The 23086-nt window shown below is 38.0% G+C and overlaps 1 protein-coding gene across 1 annotated transcript in view; it reads left to right on the top strand.

The window, feature by feature from the left end:
* NCOA2 (nuclear receptor coactivator 2) overlaps positions 1–23086 on the top strand; it is a 193157-nt gene that overhangs the window by 3201 nt on the left and 166870 nt on the right. Inside the window, exon 2 of the mRNA XM_042781847.1 lies at positions 1103–1275. Within this exon, the coding sequence (XP_042637781.1) occupies positions 1103–1275 (173 nt within the window). The remainder of the gene's footprint in view (positions 1–1102; positions 1276–23086) is intronic.

Consider the following 23086-nt stretch of genomic DNA (forward strand, 5'->3'; position numbering starts at 1 on the left):
CTGGGAGGAGGTAACTATGGGGAGGAAGTGGGAGGGGAGCTGCTGCATTGTAAATTTTGGTCAATGACATGAGACAAAGTATATGTGAGCTGCTGTATGAAAAGTGAATTTACTCTGTAAATCTTCACCCAAATCCTAATTTTAAAAAAATATATATATCCTCTGTCAAACCTATATATGTGCATGAGTAAAGTCCCATCTGCCTGTTCAACACCCCTGTTCAACTTGAGTGTCTGTCTATATATCCACTCATAGATTATTGTTGTTACTGTGTCTGTATTTACCTTTGTTGCCTTTAACTTTTGTGTTCCTCCCAGCGTCTTCCTTTCTTTGATCATTTTGTGCTGACCTCCCCCTTACAGTGTATTGCCTTTCCCTTCACCCAAGTTAATACATGTCTGCCCTCCAGTTAGTGATTTTTGTTCCTTTTTTATGCTTTACCAAAAGTAATTTAATTTTATTCCTATTATATTTAGTTAACTTCCCTTTCTTCTTTTACTTATCTTAAATAAATATTTTTTAATGAAGGGAATCTCTTTTACCTTTCTTGTTGTTGTTGTTGCTATGTGCCGTCGAGTCGGACCCGACTCACAGCGACCCCTCCTTGGGTTTCCGAGGCAGTATCACCACGGAAGTAGATAGCCCAATCTTCCTTCCGAGGAGTGGCTGGTGGGTTTGAACTGCCAGCCTTCTGGTTAGCAGTCAAGTGCCTTAGGCACTATGCTACCAGAGCTCCCTTACATTTCTTTAAATATCCCTTAATTTATTAAATATAAAATAGGGTTCCTTCTTGTGCTCAACACTATACTAAGCACAGTGGAGCTGATCTTTGCCACCCTGAGGCTTCTAGTCCAGTGGAGACATTAAACACGTTGAACAAGTGACTGTACAAGTAAATACATAATTACAAACTAGGATAAGTTCAATTAGGGGAAAATATGCAGCACATAGAGCAATTTTCTTTCCTCAGAAGTGATTCTGTGTTTATATAAATAAATATTGTTTGTTCTTACAACTCTTTTAGAGCTTGTTTAAAGTGGTTATCTTTTTTCATACTAGCTCTTTTTCAAATTTGTAACAAAAATGTGTGTCTTCTTTTTAGCCCCAAAAGGAGCACTGAGAAACGTAATCGTGAACAGGAAAATAAATATATTGAAGAACTTGCAGAGCTGATTTTTGCAAATTTTAATGATATAGACAACTTTAACTTCAAACCTGACAAATGTGCAATCTTAAAAGAAACTGTGAAGCAAATTCGTCAGATCAAAGAACAGGGTAAGAGGACTGAATTAGTATTTTGGAGCACTGAGTTGGTTTCTATTTTTCCATGTGTGAGAAGTTCCTTCAGAGTCCCTTTAATTCATTTTTTATGCTTAAATTATTGATGAGGAAATGATGTCACAGTGCAAGATGAATGCAAGTATCACTTGCAGTGGTTTATAAATAGGCTTTATATAAAATTCAACCGTTCCCTGAAGACACAGGAGACTGAGGTGAGTCAGGTTGATGTAACTTTTCGTTTAGTAAAACCAAATTAAGGTCCCACTCATTCTCCTTCCTCCACCTTAGAATTTTCCTAGTTTACACAGCAAGTGGCTGCCATAATTCTTAATTTGCAAGTGAGGATCCAGTTGAAGATGGAAAACAGAAGTAAGGAGTGAACCACCTCCTGTTTCAGCTAGTCAGCATATTTGATTAAGTCTGAGCCTCAACTGGCCATGCCACAAGATTAGAACTTCATATCCTGAATGACAAGGGATCTGAAAGGCTCTAACCTCTAATAAGAATTCTTTTGTGAAATTGAAACACAGAACATGACAGTTTTCTTCCTGGGGTTTTCTTTTTTTTCTGGGATCATTTTCTGCCTCTCTCCTTCGATATTGTTGCCTACGGAAAAAAATGTAAGAAAATAATATTTTTAAAAACACATTTGACTTTGTAGTGCCAAAAAAGTCTTTATTAGGCAAGTATGAACAGTGTCTCTCGTGCTCAGGGCCAATATATGCTCTTGAAGTATCTGTGTGTTACTTTCCTTCAGGGCTAAGGAGATTATTATCTTTTGTAATCCATTTTTGAATGCATACTCTTAGATTTCATATTTTTTTAATCTGCCTGTTATATAATACTCAAAAGAGCCTGATCGTAGAAAACTGATATTTCCTTGATTTTATCAGTATATGACCCTTAATCTTTGTCTACTTCTATCTATCATAAAAACCTAGCTACCTGTTAGTGTATCATCATCATGGCATTTTCCATTTTCATACATATACTGTTGAGGTAAATTTTATATAAAACAGTTTTACAAATAGAGTTCTGTCTTCTAAGAACTTACAAATGTGCATGTAGCATACCCAACACACTTTCTAATACAGCCCACTCTGATTCAGTTTTTGTTTACTGGTTTCTCCATCAAAGTTACATCATCGTAGCATTTACCCAAGATGTTTGTTCTCTCAGTTCCTTTGCCAGTCTGTCTTCATCTCTCTTTTTTATCTTTCTTTTCTTTTTGGGATTCACTAGTTATCAAAAAGAGTTATAATCTCAATTTTGACATTTTCTTATTTTTTTGGTATCAGCAAATGGATAAAATAATATTCCTGGAACGCTTAGAATTAACTGGTTAAAGTACTTTGACATCATTGTGTTTTTAGTTGTTGATATAATAACAGTGGAGAAATCTTTACACTTACTATCTAGATAATGCAAGTCTGTGAACATTGCATGCTGTGCAGTACTTTGCATTTTTAAATAATTATATATATTTTTACCACTATCAAGCGTTGCACAAGTTTTTAAAGTTTTACAAAACCTTGGTAATTCCCCCTTCAAATCATAAAACATGTTAAGATGTGTCATGCTGGGACTGTGCCATACTTTAAATGTAGTTTTAATAAGAAGCCTGCAGACCACAACCACCCAAGAAGCAACTACAGTAAACACCCAGTCACATCTCATTCTTAAATAATGTTCCTACAAATTTGAAAAGCAACATGTTTTAAAGGGGGAAGCAAAAGTTAAATACCAGCACCCTCCAAAATAAAAACACAAATACACTTTTAATTCTCAACTAATTTGATATTTTAAGAATATTGCTTGTTTAATTAGCTTTTTTAAAAAAAAGAACGTGGGTTTTAGAATCAGACAGACTAGGTATGAATTCTAGTTCTGCCACTTACGAGCTTTTTGAACCTGGGGAAATTATTTTCTCTCTCTGAGACTCAGGGTTTAGCAACAGCACCTAGGTTCCATGCAACCTAGGCTGCATGAAGAAATGATGAGCTATGTAAACATATCTAGCAAGTAAACGTTCAGTAGATACAGATTTTCTTCCCCATATTAAGAAGAAAGGCACCTCCCCCCCCCCCTTTGTATCTGCTAAGATCTTTTGACAGTGAGCTATTCTTTCAGATAGGATAAAAAGATAGGGTCTTGGATAAAAAGATAGGGATGGTTAATAATATCTCTCTACAGATCATTTGCAAAAAGTAAAAAAAAATTTAGTGCTAGAGAACTCTGTATATCCCCTGTATATCACTCTACCAGATAGCTCTGTTTGGGCCCGTTTATCTTCTCTTGGCATCTGACACCCAGCAGAGGTTCAAGTGCAACACCTAAGCCAGGCTCAAGTGCTTTTCTCTCACTCTTTGCCCTTGCCTTTGTCCTCCCAATTGCTTCTCCTACCAATAGGCATAAATAAAATTCACCTACCATTTTTATATTGTCATCCAAACTTAATCTCTATTTCAATCACAGTTATCAGCCTAAATAAAATTTGGGAGCTCACGAGAAATGCCCATTGTACCCTAAGTCAGAATAATTATCCTAGAGCAGTTACACTGGATTGTAAGAGGTCCCAAACAAAAGAATACAGATTTGGGAAACTAGGGCTTATGTTTGAGTGTCAAAAGCTAAGATAGCTTAGTTAGGCGTGATGGGATCTTTCACTCAAATCACCGTCTGTCATTAGCTGCTCCTCAGGTTTCCATACTTTTCATAAACGAAAGGGGAGAAGAAGGGATATTTAAAAATGGTGTGGCAGACAAGAATTTGGAGAGGGAATTACCAGCTATTTAAATAGTATGCATTTTCTTGTACATAACACTTTGTGGGACACATGTTTGATAAATGTTAACCTGCCAAAAGCATTTACACACAAGTGGTCCATGTTCAGTTAGCAAGTATGTACAAGAGTCTGATGCTGACAGTGTTTGCCATTTAAATATGGAATTCCATACATGATGATGTTTTTCCTTTGGCCCACATTCATTGGTCCTTAGTAAAACTAACAGAAAGATTTCTTTTTTTTTGAGAATTTTTAATACCAGCAAAGACTTAAATCGTTCTTACTTCATGCCAGGCACCTTTTAAAATGTTCATATGTTGTAACCTATTTAGTACACAAAACATGCCATGAGATAGGGATATGTTTTTTGTTTTTTTTTTTTCCCTTTTATGTGTGGGGACCTGAAACATAAGGTGAGTCAGCAGCTGGCTAAGTCATGTGACTTAAGTGAAGGAACAGAGATTCAAACTCAGGCAGTCTGGTGTTAGAGCCTCTGCTTAAGCCATCACACTACCTTTTTCATGTTTTCTCTTCATATTCGTTTTAAAACTTCTGGCTTATATAACTTACAGACAATAATCATAGATAACAAATAACTCTTTTTTTCCTGTTTGAGAGGCTAATGGTGCTTCTGTTCCACAGAAGAATAATAGGTAGTAAGAGAAATAAAAATGTTTTAATTTTGGATTACTGTATCCTAGAGTGTTTCACTCACTTTAGCTGAAAACGTTAAGTGAAATTTCCTTGGACGATATATGGTTATTTCTATTCCTTTATAAAAATAAAATTGAAGTGTAAAGTGATTAAATATTTTCTCTGCTCTGTGTTTAAAGTAATACCTCCTTCATTATCCTAAAAGTAACCACATCTTTCATTGGTTTTTCTAAAATAGTTATTTCAAGGTAATTTTATTTGAAAACCATTGACACTTCATTTAAAGCCAGTGTATTTGAATGTAGGATATACCATCAGTTAGTGGAAGAGTAGGTCTCAAACTTTCAATGTCATTTTTTTAAAAGCTTTATTAGTGAATAGCTACAAGTGTATGTATATATATAAAGTATCTTTGTGTCAGTACAAGCTAGAATATGGGAGGGGAGGGTATGACAGGGGATCAGTGCTTGGACCAGACATCCTGAAAGACCACACTGGTTTGTCATTGTAATTATTCTAGTGATATAATTTTGATACATAATGCCAGTATGAGAACATTAGAATTCCATATCATTTCATACTTGTTTATTTCTGCAAATGCTGGCAACAGTATCAGGTATTTTAAGAGAGGGTGGAGAGCAGTGGTGTGCTGGAGTCAATTCATATCAACTCCTGAGAGCCTATTGTTATGAAGAATTTTGCTGGCCAGTTGTTACTAAAAGTAGTCATTACTAAAAATTACACAAATTTACAATTAAATGAATTACATAAGAAACAGAGATAAGGAAAACTAAAATATCATTTCTGAATTATTTTTTTTGTATATAAATAATTATTTTCTGCATTTTACCAGTATATGTGCTCTTGAAGGAGCTCTGGTGGCACAGTGGTTAAGGCATTCAGCAGCTAACCAGAAGTTGAAACCCATGAGCCACTCCGTGGGAGAAAGATGAGACAGTCTGCTTCCACAAAGTTTTGGTTTGGGTATGGTATTAGAGAGTGTGTCTATATGGTATAAGCACTGCATGATAGTGACTACTGTATATCTCTTCTCAACTCCATGTTCAGTAATGTCACAGTGGTCTATAGATAACAGCCCCGGTGAGAGTATTAATACCATGGAAGTAGGTAAACAGTACAGTGATCAAAAATTACTGTTCTGTTGACTGACACTCTAGACTTAATCAGGCAATGGAAAATATGTTAGTAAATAGCATCTTAGTAGCTGTTACATTGTGACTAGCACCAAAAAAAAAAAAAAAACATCTGAGGCAATACTCTTTCAGTATTCTAAAAATGTTGCCCAGTTTGCCCAAAAAATTGCTCGTGAATTGACAAGTGGATTTCCACATATGACATAAAGCTTCTTTGTCTCACTTTTGCCTTGTTTGTTAACATAGATGAAAATTTCAGCCAGTGTTTGTGTTGGAAATATATTTATTTCATCAGTTGTAATAATAGCTTGGCTATGATATAAGAGTTTGGCAGAAAAAAAAAAAAACTAATGGAAGCATTCTGTGAGAATCAGTTGGATATATGGAATTTACAATACAGAATATTGTATATTTTATTACCATATGTAAATTGTGTATTATATATTCTTTATACCAGTAAAAATATATAATAAAATTGAGATGTGTTCTCTCTCCACTCTCCCACCCCCGAAACAAAAGCTGGTTTTTAAGCATTTTTCAGTACACTGCTTAGAATGGCAGGGAGGATATATTGGTAAATGTAAGCTAGTCAATGTAGAAACTTAAATAAGTCAAAGAAATAATAATAGAAACAGCATAACTATAGCACATACAAGGAAAAATTAAAATTAAAAGCCACCTACAAAGTCTATGAAAATTGTGTTTTCCCTCCCAGTTAAATGTGTGAGGTTTTTGTGATGCAGAGTTACTTAAGCAAAAGTACTGCCCTTGAGTCAAATTTGACTCATAGTGACCCCTCCTGGGGTTTCCATGGCACTATCACTCCAGACAGTAGATTGCCCAACCTTCCTTCCAAGGAGTGGCTGGTGGGTTTGAACTGCTAGCCTTCTGGTTAGCAGTCAAATGCCTTAGGCACTATGCCACCAGAGCTCCTGCAAAGTTATTTACTCAAAGCTAAAGCCTAGACATGAACAAATTGCTGTGGTATCTGATCATTTCCAGGGATAGAATATCTGTGAATCAGGCTTTTGGGGTGAGGCTTCCAGGGATTGCTTGTGTTCCATGTGATGAAACCTTAGAGTGATGGCAGAATCATCACACTGCCAAAGGATAGGCTAGCTAACTCAGGATGTCTTACAGATACGCTTATACTGATCACATGATCATATGGTATACTGGTGAAATATATATGATAGCAGAAACTCTTGATTATTTGTAGAATGAATCAAAAAAAGAAAAACCAAACCCTCTGCCATCAAGTCAATTCAGATTCATAATGACCTCCATTGGGTTTCCAAGCAAGTATATCTTTACGGAATTAGATTGCCTTATCTTCCTTCCAGGGAGTAGCTGTTGGGTTTGAACCTCCAACCTTCTAGTTAGCGGTCAAATGACTTAGGCATTATTCCAACAAAGTTCCTTGTAGAATGAATTGGAAAAGGATAATGACATATATTCTAACTTAAAGGAAAAAAAAAAAGTAAAAAGGCTACATACGGTTTTGAACTTGACTTGCCAACTTTGTTCTTACCCTATCTTCTTTTAAAGGTGCTAATGATAATTAAATGGCCAGTCAGCCAGCCAGATGTAAATGTGGGCAAAAAGAGTATGTTACGTAATAGATTGGTGCAGGCTTCAAACCCAGTTGGCAGCATACATGAATCAATATTAATCAATGTAATAACTCATTAAGATCATAGGTTTTATTTGTTATCAGAGATACCCACTATCTGGCTTCATCAGCTGTGTGACTGTGTGCAAGTGTCTTAACATCTCTGGTCTCTAGTTCCTAAAATGTATAAAGTAGATAAAAATAATCATTTCTTAAAGTTCTTGCAAAGATTTTGTTCAATAATATTTGTAAAATGCTTAGCCTAGTGCTGTACATATAAAGAGATTTGAGAGAATAAAGTTTTTTATTGCTTAGCTTACCATTGTTCCTGACATACATACTTGATGGCATCATCCAATAAATCTAAGCTTTCTTCCTAAAAACTCAATATTGATAAGGAAACAAGTAATTTCCCAATATTTTCTGTATTACAGTTTTAAGCCTTAATATTCCTATAATTTTTAAAATACAGAAATAAGTAAACAGAAACTATCAAAAGTATTCACTCAGAGAGAGAAATTAGGAATGTATCATTGGTGTAACCATACCTGAACCACATATATACACATATACATACAGCCATATTCGTACGCACACCACTACCAGCTCTGTTGGGCCTGCTAGATCTTGTCTGCTTCCTGCTTGCCGTGGTTACCTGAGTGACATTTACAAGTCTTGCTTTAAAGAGAACTAAAGGAGGCAGGAGTCTTAGCAACTTTCTTTTTTTTTTGGCAACTTTCATATCACTCTATTTACCTCAAAAATCTGGCCCCCACTTACTCTTGAAGATCTGAAACTTATGGTTGTATGCATTTGAGAAGAAACCAGGTCTTACTACCTTGTTTGATGATGTAACTTATGGTCAGCAAAATATTCATGATACTGCCATTTTTAATGAAAACAAAATTTTTTTACTCCACTGTCTGCATATAATTCACTTTTATACACTTTTGTGTGCATCAATGGCTCCTGTCTCTATGGCACCTAAGAACACAACAATTGTTGATGAAATCCTTAAAATTAGTGATCAGGAGTGGAATTCTTGCTCTAATTTCCTGCTCTTCCACTCAACCAAAAACCAAACTTACTGCCATCAAGTTGTTTCCAACTCATAGAGACCCCCATTGGGTTTCTAAGGCTACAAATCTTTACATAAGCAGACTGCCTCATCTTTCTTCTGCAGAGCAGCTGGTAGGTTCAAACCAGCGATCTTTTGGTTAGCAGTCAAATGCCTTAACCACTGTACCACCAAGAGCTCCTTGTTCTTCTACTAAGATACCCTTCTTAATTTTTTTAAGTATATGGTAGTCTTTTTTTTTTTTTTTGGGTTTTTGTTTCGTATTCTAATGGTTTAGGATTTTAGCAATTAATGACTGAGCTCTTGTTTCAAGACTTCACCTGGCTTCTATACTCTAATATAAAGTTGTTGTTGTTATGTGCCGTCGAGTCAGCCCCGACTCATAGTGACCCCTCCTTGGTTTTCCAAGGCAGTATCACTACGGAAGTAGGATTGCCCAACCTTCCTTCTGAGGAGTGGGTGGTGGGTTTGAACCACCAGCCTTCTGGTTAGCAGTCAAGTGCTTTAGGCACTATGCTCCCAGAGCTCCTCTAATATAAAGTAGACATCCCTAATTTTACTGATCACATTGTAAGTAATTCTAACACCCCACTATCTGTATTCATTGCATTCATTCAATTAACTTTTTCTTGAGTACATACTATATGGAAGACATATTATTATTTGCTAAGGGAGAATCCAATAATCAATCAGTACGCGGTTCTTCTCCTTGAAGCTATCACTATTTTGGGGAAAGTAGCCTGTAAACAACTACAATGTAAGATAGAATTAACTAAATGACAGAGGCACAAAGTAATGACCTATGGGACTGAAGGGGAAGATTGTTGTTTGAACTGATCCTTGCTCTAAAAGTAGGATTCTGATAGAGAGAAGGTGGGGGCAGAAGGAGGCCTTCTAAGCAGAGGAGCCTGAACAAAGGCACAGGAGCATGTGACAGCATGCAGAATGCAAAGAGCAAGTCAGACTGTTCAGCTGCACAATAAGATGTATTTGTTTGGATTTAAGGAGCTTGGTGGCATAGTGCCTAAGGCATTTGACTGCTAACCAAAAGGTTGCCAGTTCTAAACCCACCAGCCACTCCACAGAAGGAACTCTGGGCAGTCTATTTCCATAAAGATTTACTGTCTCGGAAACCCAAAGAGGGTCACTATGAGTCGGAATCATCTAACAGTGAGTTTGGCTTTTCTTTTTCAGTTAGATTTAAGGCTGAAAAGACAGGTCAGAGCAGATAATGAAGGGCATTAAAGATCATACCTTGGTATTTGGGCTTTATTCTCCAGGAAGTAGGATAGTAGGTAATACAGAAATTTAGAGAAAGTAACACAAAATGAGAGGTCCTTAACCATCTTCCACAGAGTTGGCTTTCTGCCAACTATCTGGATGTGGTAATACCCTGTAACTAGAAATGGGAAATGTCTTTTCTTTTAAAGTGACTGACTTTTAGAAGGTGTGGGGCCACATAGCCAATAAAATAACAAGGAGAAAAACTACATTGAAACAAATGTTAGAGAAATAGGAAATGCCTTATTCATCTGTATCAAGAAAACTGTAGAGGTCACAGAGTTTTCTGTTAAGGGTGATGGAGGAATTTGAGACTAGATAATGATGGTTATCGAACAACATGGTGAATATAATTAATGTCACTGAACTGTACCTGTGAAGATTATTGAATGGCAATTGTTTTGTTACATTTATATTTACCACAATAAAAGCAAAAACAATAACCACTCTATAGGACAGAATAGAACTGCCCCATAAAGTTTCCAATCCTGTAAATATTATGGAAACAGATTGTCACATTTTTCTCCTGCAGAGTGCTGGTGGTTTGAACACTGACATTTTGGTTAGTAGCTGAGTATTTCAACCACTGCATTACCAGGGCTTCTTCCACAATTGAAATGAGGGGAATAATAAATATTTCTTAATAACTTCATCCTATTTTGATAACTTGGCCGATGGGACCTAGAAGGATCTGACAGAGCAAGAGGAAATGGCAGAAATAGAAAGGCAATAAGGCAGACCCACAAAGACGGACTGAGGAAGCCTGGCAGAGACAGGAGTAAGGTGTGGGGATCATATTCGGAAGCATATGTGTGCAAGTTCAAACACAAAGATACAGAAATTTTAAAATATAAAATCTCGTTTCATGATTTCTTATGGCATTGCACTAAGGACTGAAAGCGTTGTCATATTCAGCAGCTATGGACATGCTTGCAAATAAAGGCCCTTAGGATTAGCCCCTGGGAGCTCTGGTAGCGTGGTGCCTAAGGCACTTGACTACTAACCAGAAGGCTGGCGGTTCAAACCCACCAGCCACTCCTCAGAAGGAAGGTTGGGCAACCTACTTCCGTAGTGATACTGCCTTGGAAACCCAAGGAGGGGTTGCTATGAGTCCGGCCCAACTCGACGGCACATAACAACAACAACAACAACAGGATGAGCCCCTAGGTGTCAGCTATTGCTTACTATTCTGACCCTACCCCAGCTTTAGTAAAGAGTGCCCACACACTTCTTGGCTAATCAGCCCTGCTAGGTATTTGTCATGTGCCACCTGCCCCCTGCCTCTTCTGCTGGGACTTACAAATAGCTATGTCAGCCACTGTGCTCAAGGGATTCTTCCACATGAATCTGCTAATTGTATGCCCTTGAGGAAGCCAGGTTGATCCTTCTGCCCTGATGTCAATGCCACTAGACTGTGAAAGAGTCTGAAAGGGGAACCTCACCGTGGCATACATGTTCCTCTGCTGTGTCGCACTCTTACCATCCTTTCCTTTGCTCTAACCCACAAGCCACTCACACTTGCATCTCTTCCCCCTCAGAATAGGTTGATTATGCTTCCCTCAATGAGCAAAATGCAGATCTACATCCTCTTCCTACAGATGGCGTTAGCTTCCTAGAACATTCCCCACCTGTCCCCAAAACGAGACCTCTTGATTAGAGAATGTACACTCAACCTGTAGTCAAAGATACTCTAACAGTGGTCAAGGTAAATTTACCCTCAGGCATAATGGTACTCTACTATGAGTACTAAGCTAGATTTGTTCATTGTTGTTATGCGCTGTCGAGTCGGACCCAACAAGTAATGACCCCTCCTTGGGTTTCCTAGGAGATATCACTACGGAAGTAGATTGCCCAACCTTCCTTCTGAGGAGTGGCTGGTGGGTTTAAACCGCCAGCCTTCTGGTTAGCAGTCAAGTGCCTTAGACTACGCTACCAGAGCTCCTAGATATAGTTTAGCATAGGTAAAATTGCTTAAAATGATCAGTGATTTTGGGTTTGACAAAGGATCGTTGACAAGAAAAGCAAAAATAGAAATATTTCTGCTGTGTTCTGAGCCCTGATGTTGTAGGCTTTCATTTGTATCTTTGCTCTTCCTCTAGTGAGTGGAGAAAGATCTCCTCTCTCCCCTACTTTCTCACCCTGTTGTATCTGATGGTACACTCACACTAAGAATATATTTTCTCAGATATACCAAGCTATTTCCTACCCCTGCATTTACTCTTCCCTGCCTTATCTTTCTGGCAAACTGTGACTCGTCATTGAAAAACCTAGCTTAGCAGCAGCAGTTACATCCTTTATAAAGGATTCAGCCAGCTTTCCCACCCCATAAGTTTTCTTTTCTGCTTTGCCATAGGTATAGGATAGTGTAGTACAGTCACTGTAGTATAGTTGTTTGCATATGTGTCTCCACTAAAAATGGACTGTCAGGGGCAGATGCTGTATTTTGTTCACCATGGATCTATAGAAGTACAAAAGTAGCAAAGAGCCTGACTTTTAGTAGATCCTCAGTGAACACTTGTTGGATAAAATCAAATCCTTAACAATAAGGCTTAGCAATATTTAGCTGTATGTGCAAATACACATCTATCAGTGCACCTTTCTACATAGGAGCTCTGGTGGCCTAGTGCCTAAGGCATTTGACTGCTAAGCAGAAGGCTGGTGGTTCAAACCCACCAGCCCCTCCTCAGAAACCCAAGGAGGGGTCGCTATGAATCAGATCCGACTCTGTTGCAAATTCCAAACAGGCCAATCTGATGAATAGAAAGTGTATCTTGGACTAATGAATAAGATATTAATAGGCAAAATATCTTCTAGTTTTCATAGATTGCTCAAAAGTAATAGTTTTTGGTTACCCAGTTACCAAGCTTAAATCTCCTGAACCCTTTTGGATTCTGCCTACGTATCTAATCCATTGTTAGTTACTATATCTTCCCTGGCATAATACCATTTTCACATGTGTAGTTCATGTCCTCATGTTCACTTACCTAGAATGATACAGTAGCAGATCTCTCAGTCCACAGAGCCAGTACATTCTGTAGTTTTATTTCATTAATCTTCCTAAAGCCCACTTATATTCATTCTAATCCCACTACTCAGAAACTTCCAATATGTGATTCCTCATCACATTACAAATTTAGCATAAGTCTTCCACAGTACTTCTAGGCCCATAAAGAGTCAGCAGATTTAGCATGGCCCTGGTACCTCCAACAGAATGGAATAATGTGTCTGTATATATGTACACCAGTGTGGTGAATCAGGATAGAACCTAGGAGACAGCTGAGAAGAGAGGTACGTGACCTGAGGGAAGAATCTTAATCAGGAGTCAAAGCACTAGGCCCAAGGGGGCTGTGATAGCCTCAGATTTGTCCAAATAAGTAGTCAGCAGCCGGATACTCAAGGCCATTGTTGTGGAACATCACAACTGTTTTAGGCCCTGTAGGGTGCAGTTGACAGGAAATCTAGGTTGAATGATAGTTGAAAACCCATTGCCAAGGGGTTTACCAAAGCCCATACTCTGATCCTTTTAGCCTGCTTTACATCCCATTCCACCAGTAGTATACCCTAATGAAAATAGATTACTCATTGTACTTCATATATTCTTGTACTTTTTTACTTTCGTAGTAGTATTCATACTCCTGGGAGCTCTGATGGCCTAGTGTCTAAGGTACTTGACTGCTAACCAGAAGGTTGGTGATTCAAACCCACCAGCCACTCCTCGGAAGGAAGACTGGGCAATCTACTTCCATAGAGATACTGCCTCGGAAACCCAAGGAAGGGTCACTGTGAGTCGGAGATGACTCAATGGCACATAACAACAACAACAACATCCATCTAAGGCCCTTCTCAAATACTGCCTTTTTAACGAAGTACTTCTTAATCTCCCAGTAATTATGAACTCATCTGCTTTGAATATCCATATGGTTTCTAGTACTTTTGAATCTTATTCTGATTTTTTGTGTACCTTTTTCTTCCCTAATTGATGACAAATTCTGTGATGGCAGAGAGGTATCTACCCTTCAATCACACCTGCGGTAGTGCTGAACACATTGTTTTGTCTTAGTTGAGGTAAAATAAAAACTTCTCAATTATTGTGTTGCTACCTAGCCTTGTAATTCATATTGTTGAAAAGTAGTACCCTACATTTAAGAATTTTAAATTCAAGAACGAGCTGTCATCTTACCCCAGTAATAGTAACAAAGATCAACAAGATAGAAAATAACAAATGCTGGTGAGATTAGGACTCTATTACACTGCTGGTGGGACTGTAAAATGATACAACCACTGTGGAAATTGGTATGATGATTTCATTAAAAGGTTGGAAATACTATTTGACCCAGCAATCCCACTACTAGGTATATATCCTAAGGAAATGAGAGCCAGGACATGAATAGACATGCATACCCATGTTCATCGCAGCACTATTCACAATAGCAAAGAGATGGAAATAACCTGAGTGCCTAACCACAAATGAATAAATACCCAAACTGTGGTACATACACACAGTGAAATACTGTGCAACATTAAAGAATAGTGGAGAATCCACGAAACACCTCGTAATGTGGATGAACTGGGAGGACATTATGCTGAGTGAAATAAGGCAATCACAGAAGGACTAATATGTATGAATTCATTATTTTAAAAGTCAGGGAAAGGTTAAATAAAAAAAGAATTTGAAATTCATTTTTCTAATAACTAAGTGAGTTCATTGCTTTTCTAGTACAAATATTATAAATTACAGCCTTTCCTGTAATAAATATTATTCCCAATACTGCATTCTAGTTTGCCTCCTAAAAGTGCATTGTTGTTAGATGCTATCGAGTTGATTTTTGACTCATAGTGACCCAGTGTGACAGAGTAGAACTGCCCTGTAGGGTTTTCTAGGCTGTAAACCTTAGTGTCTTAAAATAAAATTTAGATGATGAACTGTTAAATTCCTGGGGGAGAAGGGGGAGTATTTTATAGTTTTCTGTAATTATTTTTATTATGATCTTTAATTAATACAGAATTTTCCCTTATATTTTTAGATGAACATATTATATCTGATTAGACTGTATAACAAATATAAAGTATGTCAGTTTTTATATTACTGCTATTCAGAAATACTAGATATATTGTTTTTGAAATAACTAATATCTGAGATTTTGCCAGATACATGCAAAAGAGTTTGCATCTAATTCATATAGATTCTTAACTTAATGAATGATGTTATTTTCAAGAAATGGATTAAATATTTGAGGTGTGATAGGGAGGGGGGAAGATTATAGTAATGTATAATATAATTATATAATGTAATATCATTATTATAATGCAATTATAATTGCATTATAATTTATTTACTGTATGTATGTGTGTGTATATATATGTGTATATATGATTCAGGAGCTCTGGTGGCATAGTGCCTAAGGCACTTGACTGCTAACCAGAAGGCTGGTGGTTCAAACCCACCAACCACTCCTCAGAAGGCGGGATGGGCGATCTACTTCCATGGTGATACTGCCTCGGCAACCCAAGGAGGGATCGCTATGAGTTGGGGCTGACTCGATGGCACATAACAACAACATGATTTATTCACTGAATCAAAGACTAAAAATAGCTAAATACCATCATATATATATATATAACTTTAAACATGAATAATAAAAGAGATAAGGGCACAAATACCACTATTTGATTATTCTTTGTATTATTGCCATTGCTTGCTTGGACTGCTTTGATTTAAAGTACATTTTTCCTAGCTTTTTTGTTTTGTTAAACAAGTGAGTAAGAATAAACCTATTTTTCTAACCAGTTCTACTTGCAGAACATGGAAAAGGAAAATGTGTTTTTGTGTACTTCAGGTTGGAGTTAATTTTCAGACTGAAGTGGATATTACAACAATAAATTATACAAGAGATTGTTTTAATTGTTCCTACCAAGAAGACATTTTGAAAGGAATAAGAATCTAGTACCATGTTCCAGCACAGAATGCCTTCTGCGGCAAAATATCTTAACACCATGCTAAGTAGCCTTGGTGGTGCAAACGGTTACTGCACTCATCCATTACTTCTGAGAAATCAGCCATTGAAGTGAGCACAGTTCTAGTCTCATAGGGGGTCACCAAAAGTCAGAATCAACTTGACAGCAACTTAAGGACAGTGAATATGACCATAAGCCAAGAATTTGGGAAAGAAATTTTGATGGGCAGGAAGGAGAATCCTTTGAGGAAAATCTGAAGTCAGGAGGAAAATGAGAAAAAACAACAGTGGCTTGATATCTCCCTTTTGGAAATCTTGCCTCATTTCAGCCATTTGCCCTGTTCCCCTAAAAAATGTTTCCCAAAAGCTTTTTACTGCTTAGTCTTCTTCATGTAAGTTACAGGGAAGGAAGAAGTAAAGAGTATTACCTTCATAGATTATACCTGTAAATTGCTTATGTATAGTTTTAGGGTAGGCAAATAGAGGCACTCAATATGTATCACTTCCCAGTTCTTTCTTGATTTTACAACTATTGTTGATTCTGAAATATTTTAGTTCATTTCTAATCAGAAAATATTCACCTTTTGTTAATTTCTGGGTCATTTATCTTTGCTAATTAGTGAAAGGATTAATTTTTCTAATCCTCCTGTTTTCTACAATAAGCCCCCTACCACAAGTTTTTTAAGTCATAAGCCAGAAAAACAATTAGTGGTTTCTTCATCTCAAATTTGTTGGTAAGAAGTGTAGACTGTTAGAACTTTTGCTTTGTCTTTATTTCAAAGATTACTACTAAAAATTAACCTTTTGCAGCTTTGGACTCTGAGATTATAATTGTTAGTCCACCTTTCACTCTACAATTGTCTTATCAACATGTTTTATTAAAGATTTCCTAAGAATGTGACTGTGGAGAATAATTCACAGAATACAAGAATTTTGATTAGACAGTGTATACTCAACCTATAGTTAGGGATATCCTTCAACCATGTTTGAGGCAGATTTACCCTCAGGCATAAAGGTACTCTAGTTTGAGTACCAAGCTAGATAGAGTTTAACATAGGTAAAATTGTTTAAAATGATCAGGAATTGTGGGTTTGATGAAGGATTGTTGACAACAGAAGCAACAACAAAAAGAATTCTGCCATGTTCTGAGGCATGATATTATTAACCTCTTTCTAGTTCATATTCTGCTTAACTTTTCTTGTAGCTCTGTCACCGTTGACTGTCCTTTCTTCAAAGCACTTCTGCTTTTGGTCTGTATATTCGATTATTTCTTGTTCACTGGCTGCTCTGCCTCATCCAATCCATGGGCTTTTTTTTTTTTTTTTTTTTTTTTCTGTCCCCAACTAAATTCCTTCCTTAATCCATTTTATCTATTACCAGCCTTCAGCTATCACATCTGTGCTAATTACTGTCAACTTTATTTTGTTCTTAATTTACTTTAACTATTTATTGTGAATTCATATACATTTTGTTTCATGGCATTGATTACAATCCCCTCAAGGTAACAACACTCATTACGCTTCCCACCTGTGTTTCTCATTTTCATACCTCCTTTTCTCCTGACCTGTCCTGCCTTCTGAACTCTGTCCTTGGACAAATGCTGCCCTTTGATCTCGAATGGTTGGCTGATCTAAGGAGTGCCTACCTCCCTAGTGTTACTATTTCTGTTGTTTGGCTGAAAATTGAGCCACAGGGGTTGGTTCAGTTCCGGGTCCAAAAGGTAACTAAAAGCCATAGTCTCAGGGATTTCTCCAGTCTCCGTTCAACCAGTACACCTGATCTCTTTTTTAAATTATTTTGAGTTTCACTCCACATTTTTCTCCCACTCTATCCAGGACCTTCTAATGTGATCCTTTTCAGAGTGCTTGGTAATGGCAGCCAGGTACCACCTAGTTCTTCTGCTCTTGGGGTTGTGGAGTCTGAGGTTTGCATGCTCCATCTGGACTAAGTATTTCCATGTGTTTGTCAGCTTCCTGGATGTCTGTTTTGGTGAAGTGTCTATTTATGGCTTCTGCACATTTTTAATTGGATTATTTGTCTTTTTGTTGTTGAGGTGTTGAAGTTTTCTATACATTTTAGAAATTAGTCTCTTGTCCAATAAGTCGTTGCCAATATTTTTTCCTATTCTGTGGGTTCTCTTTTTACTCTTTTGGTGAGTCTTTTGATTCATATATGTGTCTAATTTTTAGGAGATCCCGGTAACCTAGTTTGTCTTCTGGTATTTGTAAATTTTTAGTGTTGTATATGATAGTTTGTCCCTATTTTCTCTTTAGTGTTCTTTATAGTTTTAAGTTTTACATTTAGGTCTTTGATTCATCTGGAATTAATTTTGGTGTGTGGTGTGAGATATGGATCCTCTTTCATTTTTCTACAGATGGATATCCAGCGTTGCTAGCACTGTTTGTTAAAGAGACTATGTCTTCCCTGTTTAATGAGTTTCAGTGCTTTGTCAAAGATCAGCTGTCCATCGGTGGATGGATTTACTTCTGGGTTCTCAAATCTGTTCCATTGGTTTACGTGTCTGCTGTTGTACCAGTACCAGGCTGTTTTGACTACTGCAAAAACGGCATAGGGGGATGACAGCATCCCACAGCTTCACAAGTGGGAGAGAGTATCATCAGTATCAACATCCCAAGGTTTATTCCTATGAGGCAAAGGTCAGACATGCCTCTACCCCCCAGCCTTTTACCAATTCTGACAGTAACTGTCCCTCCCACAGCACTCTTTACTTCTCTGCTGTGTTCAGTAATTCACTGCAGTGGCCACACACAACTCGCAGACAGTACTCATGATTATGAGGTTTATTAGGGAAGTAACAGGTTACAGTTCAGGATGAGAAACAATTCAGGATACAATTCTTCAATTAGGATATCTTTATCTCAGCCGTGCCCCTAGACACACATCTCTTTGGCTCTCATCTCCTTGCCATGGCCTCTGCTCAGGCAAGTAATACAAAACTCTTTTAGCTCTGCCAATAGGTGCTCAGAGAAGTACCCAACTCTGGCAGCAAGTCTCCTGCCAGAAGGCATGCAACTGTCTCACTCCGTGGTCTGGGAAGCCCACTGTTGTGTCTATGCTAGTCTCTTGGTTCTGCTGCCACCATCTCTCTTTTGTCTCAGTGCAGGGATTGTGGGTCCGAGAATGCTCTTCATCCTGGCTCTTCATCCTGGCTCTTCTTCTGCCTTGATGGTAATGAGATCCCCTTTCCACCTCTGGGATGGCTCATTTTAAGCCTAATGAGATTGCAGAATTTACCAATCCCCACATTAGTGTTCCATCCATCTTATTTGCAAGGTCCCACCCACACAAGAGTGTCACGTACCTTATTTGCATTTCTAACAAGCTGTCCAATCCCTTTTTTGAGCCATTAGCTCCTCACATGTGCATAGTTCCACCCAGTGTTCCGGTGGGAATCGAAGCTCAAGGCTAGAAGAGCTGTATTACGTAATTCACTGTACCACAACTATTGTGGGTGTGCAGGAGGTTTTGATATCAGGAAGTGTGAAGCCTCTTACATTGTTCTTTTACTTTAATAATGCTTTGCTTATCTGCGATCTCTTTCCATATAAACTTAGTGAGTAGTTTTCCCAACTCTAAAGGATGATGATGGAATCTAGACTGGGATTGCATTACATCTGTACGTCGTTTTTGGTAGTATTGACATCTTCACATTGTTAAGTATTCCTGTCCATAAGCATGGTATATTCTTCCATTTATGTTAGGTTTCTTTTGGTATCTTGTAGTAGTGTTTTGTACTTTTCTTTGTATGGGTTTTTTGTTAGATTTATTCCCGATTATTTCATTTTTGGTGGCTATTGTAAATGGTCCAGGAATTATTTTCCTGATTTCATTTTCAGAGTTCTCTTCATTAGTATAAAGGGATCATACTGAATTTTTTATGTTGATCTTGAACCCGGCCACTTTGCTAAATCTTGTGATTAGTTTTGGTTATTTTCTTACTGAATCATTGGTATTTTCTTTGTATAGGATCATATCATCTGCAGATAGAGATAGTTTTACTTCTTCTTTGCCAAGTTAAATGTCTTTCCTTTTCCTTTCTTGAGTTATTACTCTGGCTAGGACTTCTAATACTCCATTGAATAGGAGTGCTAATAAAGAGCCTCCATGTCTGGTACCTGTTTGCCAAGGGAATTGTAGTGTAAAGTTACCCACCTGGGATATTTCTGTTGAGGGCAGCATGAAGCAATTTTCTGGGAAGCTAACTCTTTTCCAGGTGTGTAGAATTCTGGTGTTGGGATTGGTTGGTTTAGCCACTCTGTCATGTTAAAGTGAGCCCTACTAGAAGCAGAGAGGAGGACTATCTCCTTGACTGCCAGCTAAGAAAGATGTGCTGCTGAGAGAGACATGCTGCTGAGAGGGAGATGTGAGAGACAGACACTGCTGAGAGAGAGAGCTGTGAGAGACACACACTGCTGAGGGAGCTGTGAGAGACCCACACTGCTGAGAGGGAGAGATGTGCTGCTGAGAGAGACAGCCAGCTGCAGCAGACTCAGCACGTTCCTGAACTTGAATTGTAGCCTGTTGCTTCCCTAATAAACCCAATAATCTGTGAGTTCTGTGTGGCCACTGCAGCAAATTATTGAATCCAGCAGAGAGGTGGTGGATGCCACAGGAGGAACGGTTCCCCAACTGTTAGTTTACAAAGGTTAGTAAGAGAGCTGGAGGGTGGCGGTATGTCTGGCCTCATAAGAACAGGCCTTGGACGTCCAGTAAGATGGAGGAATAGGCAGACAAGCAACACAGACCCTCTTCAACAAAGAAAAGAAAAACCAATTGACAGAGATAATCCTGGAGCCCTTAGTTTTGAAAGGAACTATACAGAAGTGAATTAGACACTAACTAGAGGAAAAACCAAAACAAAAACAGTGAATACAGAGACAGTCAGAGCTGCGGACTGTCAGCTACTCTGACGGGACCGACAGGCTGAATAGTTCCAAGTGCTGTTGGGACCTGATACTTGACCTAAAAAAGATCAGCCCTGGTCACCAGGGGCTGCAGGGACGACTGAGCCGGTCGCCTGTGACTAGGAGAGAAAACAGCAAGGTGGGAGACAACCTGAGCTGTTGACTTTCCTCTGTCCAGAGGGTGCAGCCATTTTGATTGTTTACACGTGGCTGCCATTTTGAATATTTAAAGTGACCGAGTGCGCAGCCATTTTAAATGTTTACAAGTGGTGGCCATTTTGGATATTTAAAGTGACCAAGGGTGCAGCCATTTTGAATCTTTATAAGTGACAACCATTTTGGATTTTAAAGTGATAGCATCCTCATTCGGATTCAAGAGACCTAGGAATAGGCTCTGTTTGGCAAGGGTGGCAGGGATATATACCAGAGGCTGACAACAGGAAAGGAAACAGGTGATGACCGTAAGTGCTGCCCACTAGCAAATAGAGGAGCACAGCACAGTACCCTGCTTGCATAGATAACATTCAGAGAAAACGAATATCGTGGACAAGTCACTCCACCATACAATCATCAATTAAATATAAACACAAAAACGTCACAATGCCTCGGAGACAACAGAGCATCACAGTCCACACAAAGAAGCAAGATAAAGCAGGAGAAACAAGGGACCAGGATACAGACCCAAAACACATCCCTGAGGAAGATGCAGCATTGGAACTCCCTGATAAGGAATCCAGAAGAATTATATTTAGGTATATTCAATGCATTGAGAGACAGATCAAGGAAAACACAGAGAAGACCCTAGAACAGTTTCAAAAGACAATACAAGAACAAAATGACAAAAATGAAAAATTACAAATGATACAAAATCTACACACAGAAATCCAGAAGATTAATACTAAATTTTCAGAAATAGATAAGACATCGAATGGCCAAAGGAGCCCAATTGAATCAATGGAAGACAGAATTAGGGAGATTGAAGGCAAATACCTGAACACTTCATTGGAAAGGGATCAATCAGAAAAAAATCAAAACAAAATTAAGAAAGCCTAAGCTTCATGTGAGATACCATCAAAAGGAATAACCTACATGTCATTGGAATTCCAGAACAGAAAGAGAAAAATAGAACCACAGAGAAAACTGTTGAAGATTTGTTGGAAGAGAATTTTCCTAGTATGATGAAAGGTGAAAATGTATCCATTCAGGAAGTCCAACGAACCCCAAACAGGCTAGACCCCAAAAGAAAATCACCCAGACATATCATCATCAAACTTACCAAAACCAAAGACAAAGAAAGAATCATGAGAGCAGCCTGAGAAAAATGAAAAGTTACCTACAAGGGACAACCAATAAGACTAAGCTCAGATTTCTCGACAGAAACCATGCAGGCACGAAGGCAATGGGATGGTATATATCAAACACTGAAGGAGAAAAATTTCCAACCAAGAATTATGTACCCAGCAATATTGTCCCTCAAATATGATGGTGAAATTAGGACATTTCCAGATAAGCAGAAATTAAGGGAATTTGTTAAAACCAGACCAACCTTACAAAAGACGCTAAAGGGAGGCCTGACCATTAACACACATGATGATATAACCCAGAAACCAACCCAGCTATGGAAGTATCCAAAGTAAATAAGCCTACAAGATTGTAAACAGGGAACCAGAGACATCAATTGACAAATGAAGACAACTACAAAACAAAAAGAGGGAAAAAAATCGTTACAGAACTTATAGATGGTAGGGAAGTCAAGACAACTACAAGATAGAACAGACTGCTCTAAACCTGGGAAGAAAACTATAAATCACAGCATAACCTCAAAGAAAAATGATAAACTGTGCTGGGCATGAGGATATGGAGAGGAATAGAAGACTGTCCCTCATCTCCAGCTCTCAGTTTGATGGAGTCAACAGACAATTAAAGAAATTATTAAAACCCTTTTAGGATGGTTTATCCTTAGGATTTGTAGATTCTTCTTCCTGATTTGGGCATTGACCCTAGAGGAAGGCCTGTGGTTGTCCAGCTCAGCCTGTGACTACCTTTAAGAACTGATAAGCCAAAATTTGGACCTACTAAAAGGAAGAACTGATTACAGATAGTCCCCAATTTACGATGGGCTATGAGTCGGGGCCAACTCGACAGCAAATAACAACAACAACAACAACTGTTCCAACATGGTAAGTTGATTCTGATATAAGCCGAATACTTTTTTTTTTCATTGTTATTCCCTTTGATCATCAATATCTTTGTAAATCAGATCTTTATTTGTCTTTAGGGATTGAAAACATTACATATGAACATATATATATATATATAGGAGCTCTGGTAGCATAGTGGCTAAGACACTTGCCTGCTAACC

Source organism: Orycteropus afer, unplaced genomic scaffold (genome assembly GCF_000298275.1).
Source record: "Orycteropus afer afer isolate SDZICR_OR568_19922 unplaced genomic scaffold, OryAfe1.0 scaffold00181, whole genome shotgun sequence".
In the NCBI taxonomy this organism is placed as follows: Eukaryota; Metazoa; Chordata; class Mammalia; order Tubulidentata; family Orycteropodidae; genus Orycteropus; species Orycteropus afer.